This window comes from Microchirus variegatus (genome assembly GCF_963457635.1).
Source record: "Microchirus variegatus genome assembly, chromosome: 1".
NCBI classification, from domain to species: Eukaryota; Metazoa; Chordata; class Actinopteri; order Pleuronectiformes; family Soleidae; genus Microchirus; species Microchirus variegatus.
Genome location: NC_139802.1, coordinates 16,702,949 through 16,718,333, shown reverse-complemented (window position 1 = coordinate 16,718,333; position 15,385 = coordinate 16,702,949). Strand labels below are relative to the sequence as shown.

At 41.7% G+C, this 15,385-nt stretch overlaps 1 protein-coding gene across 1 annotated transcript in view; it reads right to left on the bottom strand.

Annotated features, from left to right (window-relative positions):
- LOC310935495 (low-density lipoprotein receptor class A domain-containing protein 4-like) overlaps positions 1–15,385 on the bottom strand; it is a gene marked incomplete at both ends in the record, with an annotated part of 130,902 nt that overhangs the window by 90,589 nt on the left and 24,928 nt on the right. Inside the window, one exon of the mRNA XM_083899415.1 lies at positions 9,727–9,867. Coding sequence (XP_083755541.1) covers positions 9,727–9,867 — 141 coding nt within the window. The remainder of the gene's footprint in view (positions 1–9,726; positions 9,868–15,385) is intronic.

Below are 15,385 nucleotides of genomic sequence, written 5' to 3'. Positions count from 1 at the left end.
ATGGTTCCAGGTACCTCAGCCCTTGTAGAAGGACCCTTTTGGAACCCTTACTTCTAAGAGTGTAGTACAAAATCCTAGCCTCTATAAATCAAGGCTCTTGCCTAAACTACATACGAAAGGCTTATTTTAAGGCTATATTTGTTTTAAAGTGATTATACACGTACACAAACATACTTATGGGTACAATATTACATTTCTGCGAATAAACTCTTCTTAATGTCACACAGTGGACCTGTAAATGGTGCATTTTAAAATACATGCATCATCCAGTTAGCATGATATCAGTGTATGTTTCAAGTGTGTTAGTACAGGCAGATATGTGGAGCCAAAATGCCTGTCTGGAAGAAAAAAAAATAGACAAAGAGCAGCCTTAATCGTCATGTGTGAAACTGGTGAAGTGCCCTTTAATCCATATATTTCCTCCACTTAAAGCTGATGAAATGCTCTCCAAGTCCTTGAATGATCTTAAAAATCCTCCAAAGTTCTCAACAATAAATGACATTCAAGCATCATGAAACCCCCCCGCCCCTTTTATTCCCGTAGTCAGCGCTCTGGAATGTGCATCATTTTGGAGATATTCTGGAGAGCACTCAATCCCCCCAATGCACTTTACCATCTCCTAACAATGACCAGTCTCTCAAAATGAAATACATCAAGCACATCTCATTATGTTAAACCCCACCATGAATATCCACAAAGAAGTCAACAATCACAAAGCCACCTCTGCCAGATCGGTTCTTTTGATCTCAACAGGTAGTTTGGAGTTGGCCACTTGGAAGGACTATAAAAGGGACTTAAAGCTCCAGTATGTAACCTCTGTCCATTGACGCAATGTCTCCATCTCAATCTCTAGTCGTACCTGGATCAGCAAGGGAAGCTCTGCTCCCTCTAAAATGAATATAAAACATGGTCAAATATGTGCGGTTGTGTCGTGAATGTCCAAGTAGGGCTAGTGCATTCTCCAGACAAGCGGACACGGGTGAATAATGCAAAATACAAAGTTGACCTCCGTGGAACGGTGGATGCATAAAGCATGAATTGGCCTCCCAGCATCTGCAGCCCCTGTCAGCTTTAATTGGCCCAGCAGACTTACAGCCAGACGCCACTCATCTCTGACCTGAGCACTGCTGGAAAAAAAACAAAAAAAAAACGAGGCTTCAAAGGCTGCCTGCCAATTTTTTGAAGAGGAGGTGAAAGACAAAAGGAGAGACTGAAAAAAAAAAGGAATTATGGAAAGACAAGGATGAAAAGGGGAAGTGAAACGAAGAGGGAGGTCCTGATGAATGTGTTTATCCACGACTTCACAACGTGATGTTTCTCGTGTTGTGACAGTGGGAGTTGATCCTTTAACCGCAGCAAGCCTGAGGACAACAACTGGACAGCTTCTTTAATCTGAATCTAAATGAACACACACACACACACACACACACACACACACACACACACACACACACACACACACACACACACACACACACACACACAGACACACACACACACACATACAGGGAGAGAGAGAAGGGAGCGAGACAGGCTCCAAATAGAGTGAAAAATAAAGGTGACAGATGTTTGCTCTTTCTGCGCATTCATTCTTCCATCCTAATTAATCATCCGTCAATCAGAACGTGAACTCAGTGAACTTCATGCTGAAACAATGAGGACGGGATGCAAAGGACTGTAACAGGTGGCACACTGAATTATTGACAATTATTGATCATTTGATGCTTGACAAGAAAAGTTGATGATTCACAATAAAAGTTTTGACATGGAGATGTAACTCGTATCACTGTGAAATATTGGAATATGCTGTTTGTGAAACTACAGACTATAAAACTGGTGGAAGTTTACAGAAGAATTAGTGAATTTGATTAGTTATTCAACCGTTAAGGATTTACGGTGCTGAGAAGCTGGTGTCGCAAACATGTGGCACACTTGTGAATCTTGTCCTAAGGAGCTACTGTAATGACAAGTATATGGGCGCAGACGGATTTATCTGGTTTCCAGTATTCATCCATCCATCATCTACTGCTTTATCCTCCTCTGGAGGGTCACGGGGGGTGCTGTGCCATCTCAGGGGTCACAAGCTCCATAGTTAGATAGTAGAATTTTCTAGATATCACAAACTGTCAAGGAGTTACGGCAATGAGCAGTACACATGCCAAATCCTGTCTGCGACTGGACTGATGATTTTTGTATCAGAATATACCAGGCAAAATGGAGATTCCTGCACACCACACCCAAGAATCCATGTATATTAAGCCGTGATGAACACAGATAGAGTTCTAGACAACAATTTCAACTGACATTTGACTTTCCTGGAAAGTCAAATAACAGATTGATGAATTGCACTTAAATGGAAACAGCCACTGACAGCACTCTGATGAGGGTGAAAAGGGTGAGACATTTTAAAGGGCTGCAGCAGAAATTCAGACCAGCTTGTATAAATTCCCATGTGTGTCACCACTGTCTAACAACAGCAATGATCTACTCATCCCTCCCTTCAGCATCAGTGCATATACCCAACTGCACATTCAATTAGCAGCATCCTACAGCAACTTTCATTTGCTGCCTAATTGACCTCTGAGTCACAGTGGAGATCAAGTCTGGGCAAAAACAACAGCTGCACAGAGTGAGCCACCACCATACCGACATCCTAATTACACAGCAAGTCACCCTACATGGGCTCCGGGCTCCAAACTGAATCAAGACAAAGATTAAAAAGGCAAGGGAATGAGGCAGAGTGCATGAAATAGATATAGATAAAAGGAAGGAGGGGGGTGAAAAGATGAGGAAAATGAAAGCAAAAACGAAACGAAAAGACAGATGACCACGGAGCTGTTCAACCATGAGATTAGGCTAAGTGATGAAAGTAGGGAGGAAATGGAAACAGAGACAACTGTAGAGCCTCGGGTGAAGAAGGATCATAGAAGACGGATGAGAAATGCTTTGCGAATGTTTTCTCTTAAGGGCTCGGTGAGATGATGTGCTTTTTCAGTGTTAGTAGCCAGCTTTGGGCCAGGAGAGGCCACAGGGCTGGATCTAATAATCATACGATTTGATAAATAGTATCAGCTTCAATCAAAGCACAGGCAATTGACAATACTCATGGTCATGCCCTGGGTTTTTAATAATCCAGACTATTTCTGGTAAGATGCTAAAGATGCAGAGATGGTCTACAGTCGGTGTCTTCAGAAGATTATTTAGTCATTTAACAGAGGCTGCAGGTGCATGCAGCAGTGCTCTGCTGTTGTTCTGTCATGACACTGAAATTGAAATGTCTTTTTTCCTTTTAGGACATGTTGAATTCTTCCCTCCATCCAGAAAGAGACTGACAGCACAACAAACCTATTTTAAATTCTTTCTCACAAAAGGTGCGTCTCAAAATAGAGACTTTAATACATCAGGAAGGCATGCTGAGTCTAAAATGGAGAACAAGCCTTCACAGTTATGAATCTCCTGCAGAAAGAGAATCAATCAGAGACTCTGAAGGCTTACTAGGTGCTATCAAAGTGCTATTCACACCAGACCGGGATCAATGGCTGAGTTAGAGTTGACCATCGACCCAAACCGTCCTCTCTGCTCCTTCCCTGTCTCCAACTCACACTTCAAGAGAGTCAAGACTTGCAAGTGAAACATGTAGCAAAAAACACATTCTTCTTCAAAGGTTCTTTGAAGGTCAAGTCATGTTTGAGATAGACGTTAATTAATCAAGACCACATCAGAAGTCCTCCCACTTTAAAAGATGTGACAGTCTTGACTCACAGCCAACTTAGCTCTCCCTACCACACAAAGAACTTAGAGCCAAACATTTGAACGATATGCTTAAAACAAGTGGATATCCACTCTGTCCACTTGTTCTCTGCATAATATCTTTAATGTGCGCTTGACTGAGGTAGAAGTGAAAAAGCTGAAAACGATAAGTAGGCTTATCTTTTCGTGGGGACTCAGTTCTCATCGATCGAATTTAAAGGAAACCAGATTGTGAGATGTCCCTCTGGAAGTTTCTCCCATTTCTACACAGCATCTCTGAATCTCAACCAGCGTGACCATCAGGTTCATCAAGGGTCTACTCTTATGTCTTTGAAGTCTTTAAAACAGGGGAAGCTCATTTCAAGCCCAGTTATTTACACATACATTCTTACGTGAACTTGGCAAACGAACAACGAGAGCAAAGAAACTGAGATAATTATGTAAAACTGAAACACTATGATAAGTGTTTTCATTATGTTAGAGTTGTCAGATACCAAAATGAGTAACCACAGTACGATACCAGACAAAGTATCACAGTTCCGGGTAGTTCGGGACACTGCAGCCTTTTTTTATTATTATTATTTTTATGAACTGCAATGTATTTGTACAAGTTATAAATAAGAATAAGACTGAATGGTTTTAGTTCATAACTGGGTCAACAAGAACTGGGTACATGAACAAAAGCATATAAGCAATAAAAACAAATAAATGAAGTTAGAGTGTATATGGTTGAAATGAAATAATCATTCAATTTCCTTTGCACATTAATTTATGTTTAACTAATATAAATAATCAACTTAGGATGACAAATTCACTATCTTTAATTTGACAATAATGCTTCTTCTCCAACATAATAAACCATAGAGGACAAAATACAACAAACAGGAACTGATTCCCTGTGAAAACTATATTTTTTATGCATTTTCTATGTGCTTTATACTTTATCATTAAGACTTAGACATCATTAAACTCTTCATTCCTCAGCCTGTACACGGAGCATATAGTCTAATATTAGCCAATGAGAAAATAAACAGTACTAACCTGGTATTCGACATATAAGTCTGTGTGACGACACTCCTTAGGCTCCTATAGCTTGGTGGCAGCGGCTGCACAGTGGACGACCGTCATCTATTTCTTTACCGTCTGTGCCTCGTTTAAAGCCAAAATCATTCCAACTGTGACTTTTGGAGTTCCGTTTTTAGAGCAAAGTTAGCGGAGCTACTGACGATGCCACCACCGAGGCAGACTCGTCGCTCGGGCCTGGTGCTTCTGCCATGGTGAGTGTGTTGTCTCGTGTTTGTGACTGTAAACCGTGAACTGTGAACTTTAGCTTGTTTTGAAGCGAATTTCTATCGAAGTGGAGCTGTCTTCATGGAGTTCGTTCTTGCCGGGCAGAAACGCACAAACAGCCAATCAGCTAACAGATGGGCAGACCCAGCGTGCGGAAACAGCCTATCATATCCCCGGACGTCACCAGTAACAGGCAAACAGCCAATCATTCAGCAGCTGTGTGGTTCAGTTGCAGTGGTTGCAATGTGGGTTTGTTTACAAGGGAGTAGCATGCAGTGAGAAGTCGGGACGCCGGGAGAAGAGTAGACGCAGCCGATATGTCGCGGAAATTGGCCGCGGTATATCGGTATATCGGTATATCGTAATCCATGGTATTACCGTCGTGTAGAATTTCTCATATCGTAGGAACCGTTACGATTTGGCACCGCTGTGTACTGTGGGTACTGTGAGTATCGTGCAACTCTAGTAAATGTACAAACGAAACTGAGGCTGAAAAAGCTCTGCTTTCGTCTTTGTTTCTGCAAAGCTGTCAATCATAAACTGGTTCCGCCTTTCAGACAGCTCCTCCAATAATCATGCAGAAGCCCAGCGTCCGCACCCACCCACTAATCCATTGATTCCCAGGGAAGCTGATCTTCCTTGGAAGTGATTTGCGTACCATCACGGACATGGACGACCATTGTGGACCTCTGTAGAAGAGGGAACATTCAAGGATGTTCCTATACCCACAACTGCAAGATAGTGTGTTTTGGCACAGCGTGTGCTTTTTTAAATGATGATCATCATCATCACCATCAATCACCTGAAATCACCACAGATGAGTCCAATCAAATCTCATGCTCCCTTCAGTAAAACACACAGGACACATGTTAGGTTTGTATGAAAATTGCCAAAGCAAGAAGGTGGCAGTGGGGCAAAGACTAATATACTAATTACAACTACAAGTGCATTCACCTGTAATTCTGCAAGAAAAAAACAAAACCATATGTTTAGGTGTGTATTTATGAGGATATTAGCGCTGGAGAAATGAGACAGCATAAACAAAGTAAGTGTTTTCTCATGAGGGGAGGGGACAAAGAGGAGGCAACAAGCAATGATTCAGCAACACTGACTCATCAGCTTGTTCAGGTCTTTCCCTTTTTAAAACAAAATATATATATATATATATATATATATATATATATATATATATATATATATCATATCATAACATATTTACACATACAGACAAGAACGGCACTCAGAACACATACCTCCACCAAGGCCAAACAAACCTACACAAATGTCGACTTGTTAAGAGCAGAAATATATAAAAAACGGAAATGATCAATTCAATGATTCATCATTCATAAGAAACAGTTAAGTGGAAAAAATAGAAGAAAATCCTGGATCAGCCCCGTAATCTGCAAATGCACAACAATTCTCTACCAACAAGCTGACATAAAAACCTCATTGGCGAAAAGATAATAAGTATGCTTTCTTTGCTTCATCGTGATGAGCGTGCATATTTCATGATAAATATCGGCTGAAAAAAACAAAATGAAGTTGTATGAAATCACCTCAGTTCCATCACAGGTAATAGAGGAGATGAGAGGAGAGGAAAGGAGAGGAGAGGAGAGGAGAGGAGAGGAGAGGAGAGGAGGTGCAGGGAGTGAGATGCGGGGCATTGGGCTGCAGTGTGTCTAGACAGTATTCATGATCCATCTGTCTGCCACTGCCACAGCAACAGCCAGCGGCTACAACAAGATGGCAAACTCCATTACCACAAAAACATTTTCTATGTCCCTCTCCATCTCCCTGCGTCTCTTTCTCCACCTCATCCCCCTCTCTGTCTTTCTCACTCTTGCTATCTGTGTTTTTCCACTTTCATTTCTGTGCTTGGCTCTCTGTCTCACTTCCAGCACCCCGTGGTGTCTCTCTCCTCTTCTGAAGTCTGCCTGCACTGTTTGCAATCCCCTGCCACTCGTTTTTTTGGGGGGTAATATCTCCTTTTATTTTCCTTTCTCTTGCCACCCACCCATCGCTGCCTCTCTCTGTGTCTCTCAGGCATCACCGGAAAATATGCACCAGCTAAGAAAATTAGAATCATTATCCGGCTTTCTCACAACACGAGCAGCAGACACTTACATTAACATTCACTCTAGACGGCTAAATATTTGAAGAACACAGGTAAATATTTCATATACGCACACACACACACTCGCACTTTGAGACGGGAAGACAAAAAGTGAGAATTTACTACACAACAAAGTTTGCGAGGCAAAGCTATGGAGGTGGGGGAGTGAAGGAGAGAAGTAAGTAAAGAGCCCACCACACACACACACACATACTGTGCCAAGGATGAAATTGCTGCTGTAAAAAGTTTTCCCTCTTCTCCTAAAAGTTGTTGAAAGAGAATGCTGCAGCACATCAAAGTGGCCTGGCAGGCAGCCATCACAGCCCATTGGTGTCCTTCACCCTCTCCCTTTATCTCTCTCTCTCTCTCTCTCTCTCTCTCCATTGATCGTGATGAGTCGAGGGAACACTCTCATCTCGGTCCCTGGCCAGTGCTGCTCAGCAAGAGGTAGAAGGAGGTGGTTGGTGGGGTGATGAGTGGTGGAGAGTGTGCGTATGAAAGCAGCAAAGGCATTTAAACAAAAAAGTTGGAGGGAATGGAAACGTGCAAAACCATGTCATTTACCTATGTCTGTTTTCAGACATGATTCTATTCTATTCTTTGACAGTTTCTATGCCCAAAGGCTCTTACCAGTGATCCACTTAAGGCCTTGGTATACTTCCGCACACATGCCACACATGCCAAACTGCACGTCGCACATCACAAACGCTGTATACTTGCACATCAAGGTCCTGTAGTACCCCACTGCATCATCAGGTGGCGGTACAAGTGGACGGAGGGAATAGGACGCAAAAGAAGAAGAAGAGAACGATTCTACAGACACGTCTGGTCCGACTCGCCAGGTCGCCAGACCTTTGCTAGGTACGCTTTTATGATCTTAAGTGTCCTTTCCACCAACCGCCAAAGTACTGTGTGGAACTGTACACCTGGCTTGTGTTTCCATACTGGTGGTACGGTAAATTTCATAGCTATTCATATGTCATTGTTATGACCCTGCCCTCTTAGAAATAAGGGTTCCAAAAGTGTCCTTCTACAAGGGCTGAGGTTCTACCTGGAACCATTTGCTTTTGAAAAACACTTTCTTCGGGAAAGGGTTTTTCAAGGGTTCTTGGTAACACTAATGGTTCCAGTAAGAACCATTTTGATCCAGAGAACCCTTTAAAACCTCTTTCCTGAATAAAGGGTTTTGAAAGAGTTCTTGGTGGAACCCTCCAAAAGGGTTCCAGGTGGAACATTTATAAATAGGTTCTACCTGAAGCCAAAAAGGGTTCTCCTATGAGGACAAGCCGAAGAACCTTATATGCTTCTACTTAGCACTTTTATATCCAAGAGTGTGGGAGAAACATAATTGGGGGCTCGTCCGGGATATCTCTAAATCAATCCCAAAATCCCAAATGTAATAGATGAATGAGTAGCTATGTTTGTGTATTGAACACAGGAGTGTAGTGCATGTGCGTACATGGCGACTGAAACCAGACACAATTTCAGTTCAGAGAGTTTTGTGGCGGATCCGTCTCTCCACCAAATTGAAAACGGCCATAAGTGTGATTTGGTGCACTCGCTTAAAGTCACACCAGTGCAAGAAGACGCAACACAGTAAATAAAGAGCTACAATGCAGGACCGTCCAGCATTTTGTGGCATGAGGCTGTTTATCACAAGAAGACGACAAGCTACAGGCTACGCGGAGAAACACTGTTGTTTTTTCACTACCATCGTTGGTACCTCAACGGAAGAGTGTCAAACACAGTATCGGTTTAGTTATTTTGTCACCCTTCTCGACACATGACAATTGAAATGGAATTGCAATACCGTACAGAAGTGAACCAAACTGGACCACTTGGTGGAAATATTATATATTAAACTACGTTTCAGCCTGCCAGTCAGTGCATCATGTAATATTTACTTCCACCACTGAGCATTACTTGGTTGCTGTAAATGGAGTTCTAGCACAAAAGAACCTGAAGGACTATTTTCACTGAGCAGAAGCAGAAGAATACACTCAACCCTACATTATTAAAATCCTTTTGAATCAATATTTTCATCATTATTTATTTATTATTTAGTTCATATTCTCCAAAAAGCATTTCTTTTTTAAGCAAGTAAGCCGTGAAACCAGAGGAATAATGTGACGCGAGGAAGTCATTATTATGAGAAACATGTCCATGAAACTTTAACAACATAATCAAATGCATATGGTTGTCGAAAATGTCGAAAAGACATTCAATTCCTCAGTGGTGTAGGTAGAGGTCTTTCCCATATTTGTGACATCTGAGAAAGATGTAGCTTAGGTTGAAATACTGGAGATGAGTAGATGATATGAAGTGAAAGTGTTATGACTTGTAAGTGTATAGGAATTATTATACATTAAAGTGTTATGACTCTTAACATGTGCTGGGAAAAAGCGTGTTATGTTCTGACAGTGCGTGCAAAATCATCACTTTAAGAATGTGCATGTCACAAAACGTCTAAACTCCACCTGCATCACAGGGGACGAGGAAGGAACCTGTGAGCTTCGGTGGTGTGAGGGACATAATGAGTGACAGGTGTAGCATTATCCTGCAGCACTTACAGTTGAAGATGCCTGGCGGCGGGTGCTGGGTGACCACGGGGCAGTTCTCCTCATCGCTGTTATCCCCACAGTTATTCAGCTGGTTGCAGATCAGCGAGCCCAGACGCAAACAATTCCCATTGGTGCAGTGGAACTTGCACTCTATTGAGGAAGAGGGTGACAACAGGAGAAGAAAAGTCACTTTTTTTTTGGCAAAGCTATTCCAAATGTTCAGCTTTAGCGAAATAATGTCATAGTCAAAAGATTCCTTTTTGGTTCCTTTGTATGTACCTGAAAAGCTGAGGCAAAACGTTGCATTAAAAAGTGATAAAGCCTTAAAAAAACACAACACATTTACAGGAGATGTTCTGAAAAAATAAAACACAAACATACAAGAATGGAACTACTGTATACCGACAACACAATATTCAAATATTGCAGTTATGTGACGCCCTAACTGTGCCGTGCAATGTGCAAGGTCGTGTGAAACAATTATTTCTTATCACTTTTTCATTTAAACCCAGAAACTCAAATGTAAAAACACAGTTTCTGGGCTGAGTTCAAACAGAAAGAGACAAAAAAAAAAAAAAATCAGTCTTCTGTTCAAACCAGCAAATGAATAAATGTATTTTTTTTAGAGTCTTTCCTTTGATGTGCCACTGTCCCGGACAGTGTTGAAAAAAGCTTAAAGCAGCAGTGTTTGGAATGCTTTAGTTAAAAAAAAAAAGGGTAACGATATTCTGACAACTATCAGTCGGCATGTTAAAAGTCTGATTTTAGTCAGACTAAGAAAATAGTTAGGTTTTTCTGTGTTTCATGTAAAATTGTTAGTCATCAAACTATTCTTAGTCGGACTAAAATACCGAGATAATTCCATTCAAAGTCTGATTACTCCTACATATTATACGCTTAAACGGACTACCTAAAGTTTGCACGTTCTTGTGTAGGGGGGAGCAAGAGGGAGTGCGATTTTGCCCTTATAATCGACCCTCAAATGTAGTGAGCTCTGATGCAGGCTTAAAACGAAGTAGAAGATGACATTACCCATGATGCTTTGCGAATTCAGCGAGCCAGGTGATTTTTTTTCAACCAAAATGGCTGCCACATCTGCAGAGGAACAATTTCGTTGTAAGTACATTTTCGTAAATAAGCAATGTCGAAATGTGTTGGAATATGTTGGTTTGATATACATCAAAAGGACCGTTGAGCTTTGAACACTAATATCAGAAAATAGCTGACAATTTATGAGTGCAGCTAGCTAACTAGCTAACTAGCTAGCTAGCGGCTATTTGCCAAGTCATTGCAGAGGATATTTTCCTGAATGGAAATAGTAGCACCCTCCACCGGTAGAATTGTCAACATGTGACGTAAGTTAGCATGTTTGTTATGCTCGCTATGCTAATTTGCATATAGTGGTGTCCCAATTCCATAGGGAAGCCACTTCCCTCAACGAGGGGAATTTACGGTTGAGGGCACTCCAAACCAAGTGGAAATTGGGACAGGGCCTTCTTCTAAGTAGCCTATTCGGAGGACGAGAGCCCCGAACAAAGGGCTAGGACGTATTTAAGCAGGACGAGCATGTGAGTCAGATGTTTGTGGTAATCTGTATCTGTCTTGCTCCTCTTGCAAGTTCCATTGCACCTCCTTGTGCCGTGAAACTAAAAAGTTGTGACTTCCTGTCTTCTGCAGGAAATGAGATCACTAAGTGCATGTAGCTCGTGGTTCCAGATAGACTTTCATAATTTCAGGTACTTCAGGTCCTTGTTTGCTTGTTAGCAATCTTCCTGTTAGCTACAGTACATTTCTTGGCACAGTGCCTCAACCAGATGATTTGCAGAGTACAGCGTAAACCTATCATCATGCAGGTGAAATGCAGATGAATGGTGTCTCCAGTTACTTTTTTTACACACCTACTCTCAGAGCAGGGTCAAACCGAACCGTAGAAAACCTGTGCATGTGGCGCAGAGAGAGTAGTAAGTGTGTTTGGGATTAATGGGACTCATCAGCTCATCTTTGACCCAGAGGTCCGAGAGGATTAAAGCAGATGTAAGAAAACATCTCTCTTCTGCCATGTTCATTTCCTGTGTTCTAAATAAGGTGGCCACAGAATGAAAAGACGCTAATCAGACACAGCACACCGAGCTCAGCCGAGTGTTGTCGTTTGGATGCCGAGAGGATTAAAGCTCAGTAACTTAGAAAGATCCAGAATGGCACAACAGACCTGACACTTGGCACCAATACATATAAAAAAAAAGAAAATAAAGAAAGTGTTAAATTGTCTTTCGAGAATAATTTCAAATGTTGAGTCTAGCTAATGAGTCATATGGAGAGTACGTGAGGCTGAGAAAATTGGACTGATTTAGACAGACACCCACTAAAATATTCAGCTGAATGATGCCTTTGCCATGGCAACAAATCAGTTTCACTCCTGTGCGCCAAACTCATTACTTAAATTGATTACACAGGTCTAATTGACCACTGTAATCAAGTCTCAGTGAGATTTTTCGCACTTCTGGTTGGAATTTGTTCTCTTTTTGGAGCTTTTGTCCTTGACGAGGCAACAGATGGAAGATGGAAGCAAAAAGTAATCCTTCACGGGGGAAAGTGGAAGGAAACATTTTAATGAAATCCATTAGGGGCGGTCGGGGAGGGGCCATGCAGCTGTGTTTAATCAACACAAACAAACACAGTTGGCTCATACCTGCACTTACACCACGGCAGACATGGACACACCTTACAGGTCTGCTCCTGCTGCGAGTCCTTTCCGATTCGCCCCAACATTTCTGGCAGTGAGCGACCAAGTGACACTGCACTTTTTTTCCCCCTCCTGTTCCTGGCATAACAAGAACAGCTTGTTCTGCTCTCGTCTAGACGAGAGTGGGTGGCAGTGAGGAGGCAAAAGGGTGTGGGGAGGCAGGAAAAGAGATCTGATTCAAAGAACAGACCAGTATGACCATTCTTTGGAGAGAGCCCTCTCCCCTTTCTTCTGAGTGGCAATTAGTGAAGCCTCAGTAAATTGGCCAGCCTCTCCTCTCCTCACTCTGTCTTTCATTTTGTCTCTTCTATTACTCTGATCATCTGTCTAGCCACCTTTTTCAGTCTCATATAATCTTCTGTCTTTCCTCCTCTCTCTAGCTCAGTTACTCTCTTATTACTCTCTGAACTTGTCTGCCCTGTCTTCTCTTTCTCCCCTCTATTCATCCTCTTAGTTTGTCTCTTTGATTTTCCTCTCCAATCATCTTGCTGTCCCACTTCTCTCCACTTCTGCTCCCCCCCCCCCCCCCCCCCCTCCTCTGTCCAGCATCCAGCTCCTGTTCTCCTGCTTTCACATAAATTTGAAGCAAAGCTTTAAAATGTCAGAAAATGCAAGGCAACAGTAAACCTGTCTTGCCCCGGTGAATTACGCCGACCCCACCTTTTTCACAAACACAGGCACAGACGCACAGGTTAATTAGTGTGATTTGAAAATGCCAGACTTGAATGGCGAGATAAACGATGTCCCCCCCCCCGCATCACCTCCTCCACACCTACGTCCAACGAGGTTCTGCCAAGATCTGATCAGCACACAATTAAATGTGAAGGATGAAGAAATGAGTACGACACAAACAAAGGCACTCTGAAGATCACCATCAAACAAGACGAGGTCAACAACATGTGACAGCGTAAATAAAATGAACTGTACACAGGAGACAGATATATTACAGAGGGGCGTTCTTATCTATGAGACAAATGTATTTGTAGTGCTGTTAAACACCAATAACAGTAATAATAATAATAAAAAAAAACAGTGACAAAGTAAAATACACTTTGAAAATGTTAATAGATCATTTCCCATCATCTGAAATGAGCATTTTAGTTGTCTCGTGAATCTGCTGTAAATAAAATAAAGTCCATTACTGCAGTCCCTCATTTTAATGAAAGTCAAATGTTGTTTTTTACTCTAAATCATTGCACATAAAGTACTGTAGGTATATTTCACACATGAATGAAAAATTGCAGCTTCTTCCGCTGACTGATCTTTAAGTAATCTGATTTAAATAACAGTTTCTCCTCATACATGATTCACTGTAATCGACTGTTTCTCTCAGAAATAATGGGATATTTGTGTGTGTGTGTTGTTGACGACCTGTACGGTAAATGGCCTGCATTTATATTGCACTTTTCTGGTCTTGATGACCACTCAAAGCTGCTTTACATAATAGGTTTGCCATTCACTCTCACATTCGTACTGCGCATCTATTTGCAGGGCATTTTCCTTCGCACGTCTATCACATTCTTTCACACACACTGCCGTCACGAGTGGCACAAGCAACTTTGGTTTAAGCATCCTGCCTGGAAACACGTGGCCATGCAGACGAGGATAGAGATTCACCAAATGTTTACGGTTGTTTTTACCCATAATAGTCCACTAAATGATTGGGGACGCACACTGCACTTTGATGAAATGAACCAAACCTGTTGAATAACATATTCCCCTCCTCGTCTGAAGCGGCGCTGCATCAAGAAAACTCGCTCATACATCTCCCGGTGCATGTTTTGGTTGTGTTTACCCACAATACCCTGAGTTGTAGTCCGCTTCCTGCAGTTGGTTCACTTGAAGTGAGACCGAGACCTACGTTTTTTACAACTTTCTGAGCAAACGAACTCGGGTTCGATTAAGAAGGGCTGGTGTGAATGCACCCTAAAACTCCCTTCAGATGTCCTTCAGAATCAAATGACGGTTGGAGTATTGTTGGTCATACCCAAAGCCACGTCTAGATTGATCTGCGTGCCAAACCTTTCTGCACATTCTTTTTTTTTTTAAAGGTTCCATGAGAGGTTTGTTTCATCCCACATAAAAATAAACATGTTACTTTTGAATAAAGGTAATATTTCAGTGAACTTCTATTTTTGTCATCTAACTTTAAGAGTGAGTTTGACTGTTGCCATGGTGATGCACACAAAAAAACAGTATATGAAGTGCATCACAGCTCTAACTGACACTAACCACATGACACGCTAACAAGTAACAACCACACAAGCAACATGAGACGACACCTAAGAGGTTGAGTTTGGCAAAACCACCTGAAAACTAACACAACTCCCTTTAGACAGACACTGAAAAACCTAGTATTTAACATTAAGGAGGATTTACTGGCAGCAGTTGAATAAACGTGAGATTGTTGTTTGTATAAAACTTTTATTTGTACTTAAGGCATCTTGTCTTTGTTTTGAGTTTTGAGGCTGACTGAGTTTATTACACAAAGAATCTGGCAGTTGATCGACTTCACGTGTAACCAGAGCCACTGGTAGCGGTAACTGAGTGAGCGGACATGGTTTTCTCAAAATGTCCTCTCATTCAAAGGTTGTGCTTTTTGGAACAGTGTCTCACCTTCAGAGACATTTAAAAAGATGTGAAATGATGTGTAAGGGGGTTTATGCAATAGGTTTATGTGCATTTCCACCAGAGTGCAACATTAGCACTTTACTACCATCCAATGTAAACACTTTATTATTAACAGCAGTTTCTATATGTGTATATGTATGCATGTACTGTAAATACTATAAAGTATAAAAGTATGTATGTGTATCCGTGAGCTCTCATGTCCCTATGTTTTTGTTTCCCTTGGATGTATTTCCATTTTTATCCCTTTTAACATCAACCTGCCATGAGACTACAAGCGGAAATGAGCCTCAGGCT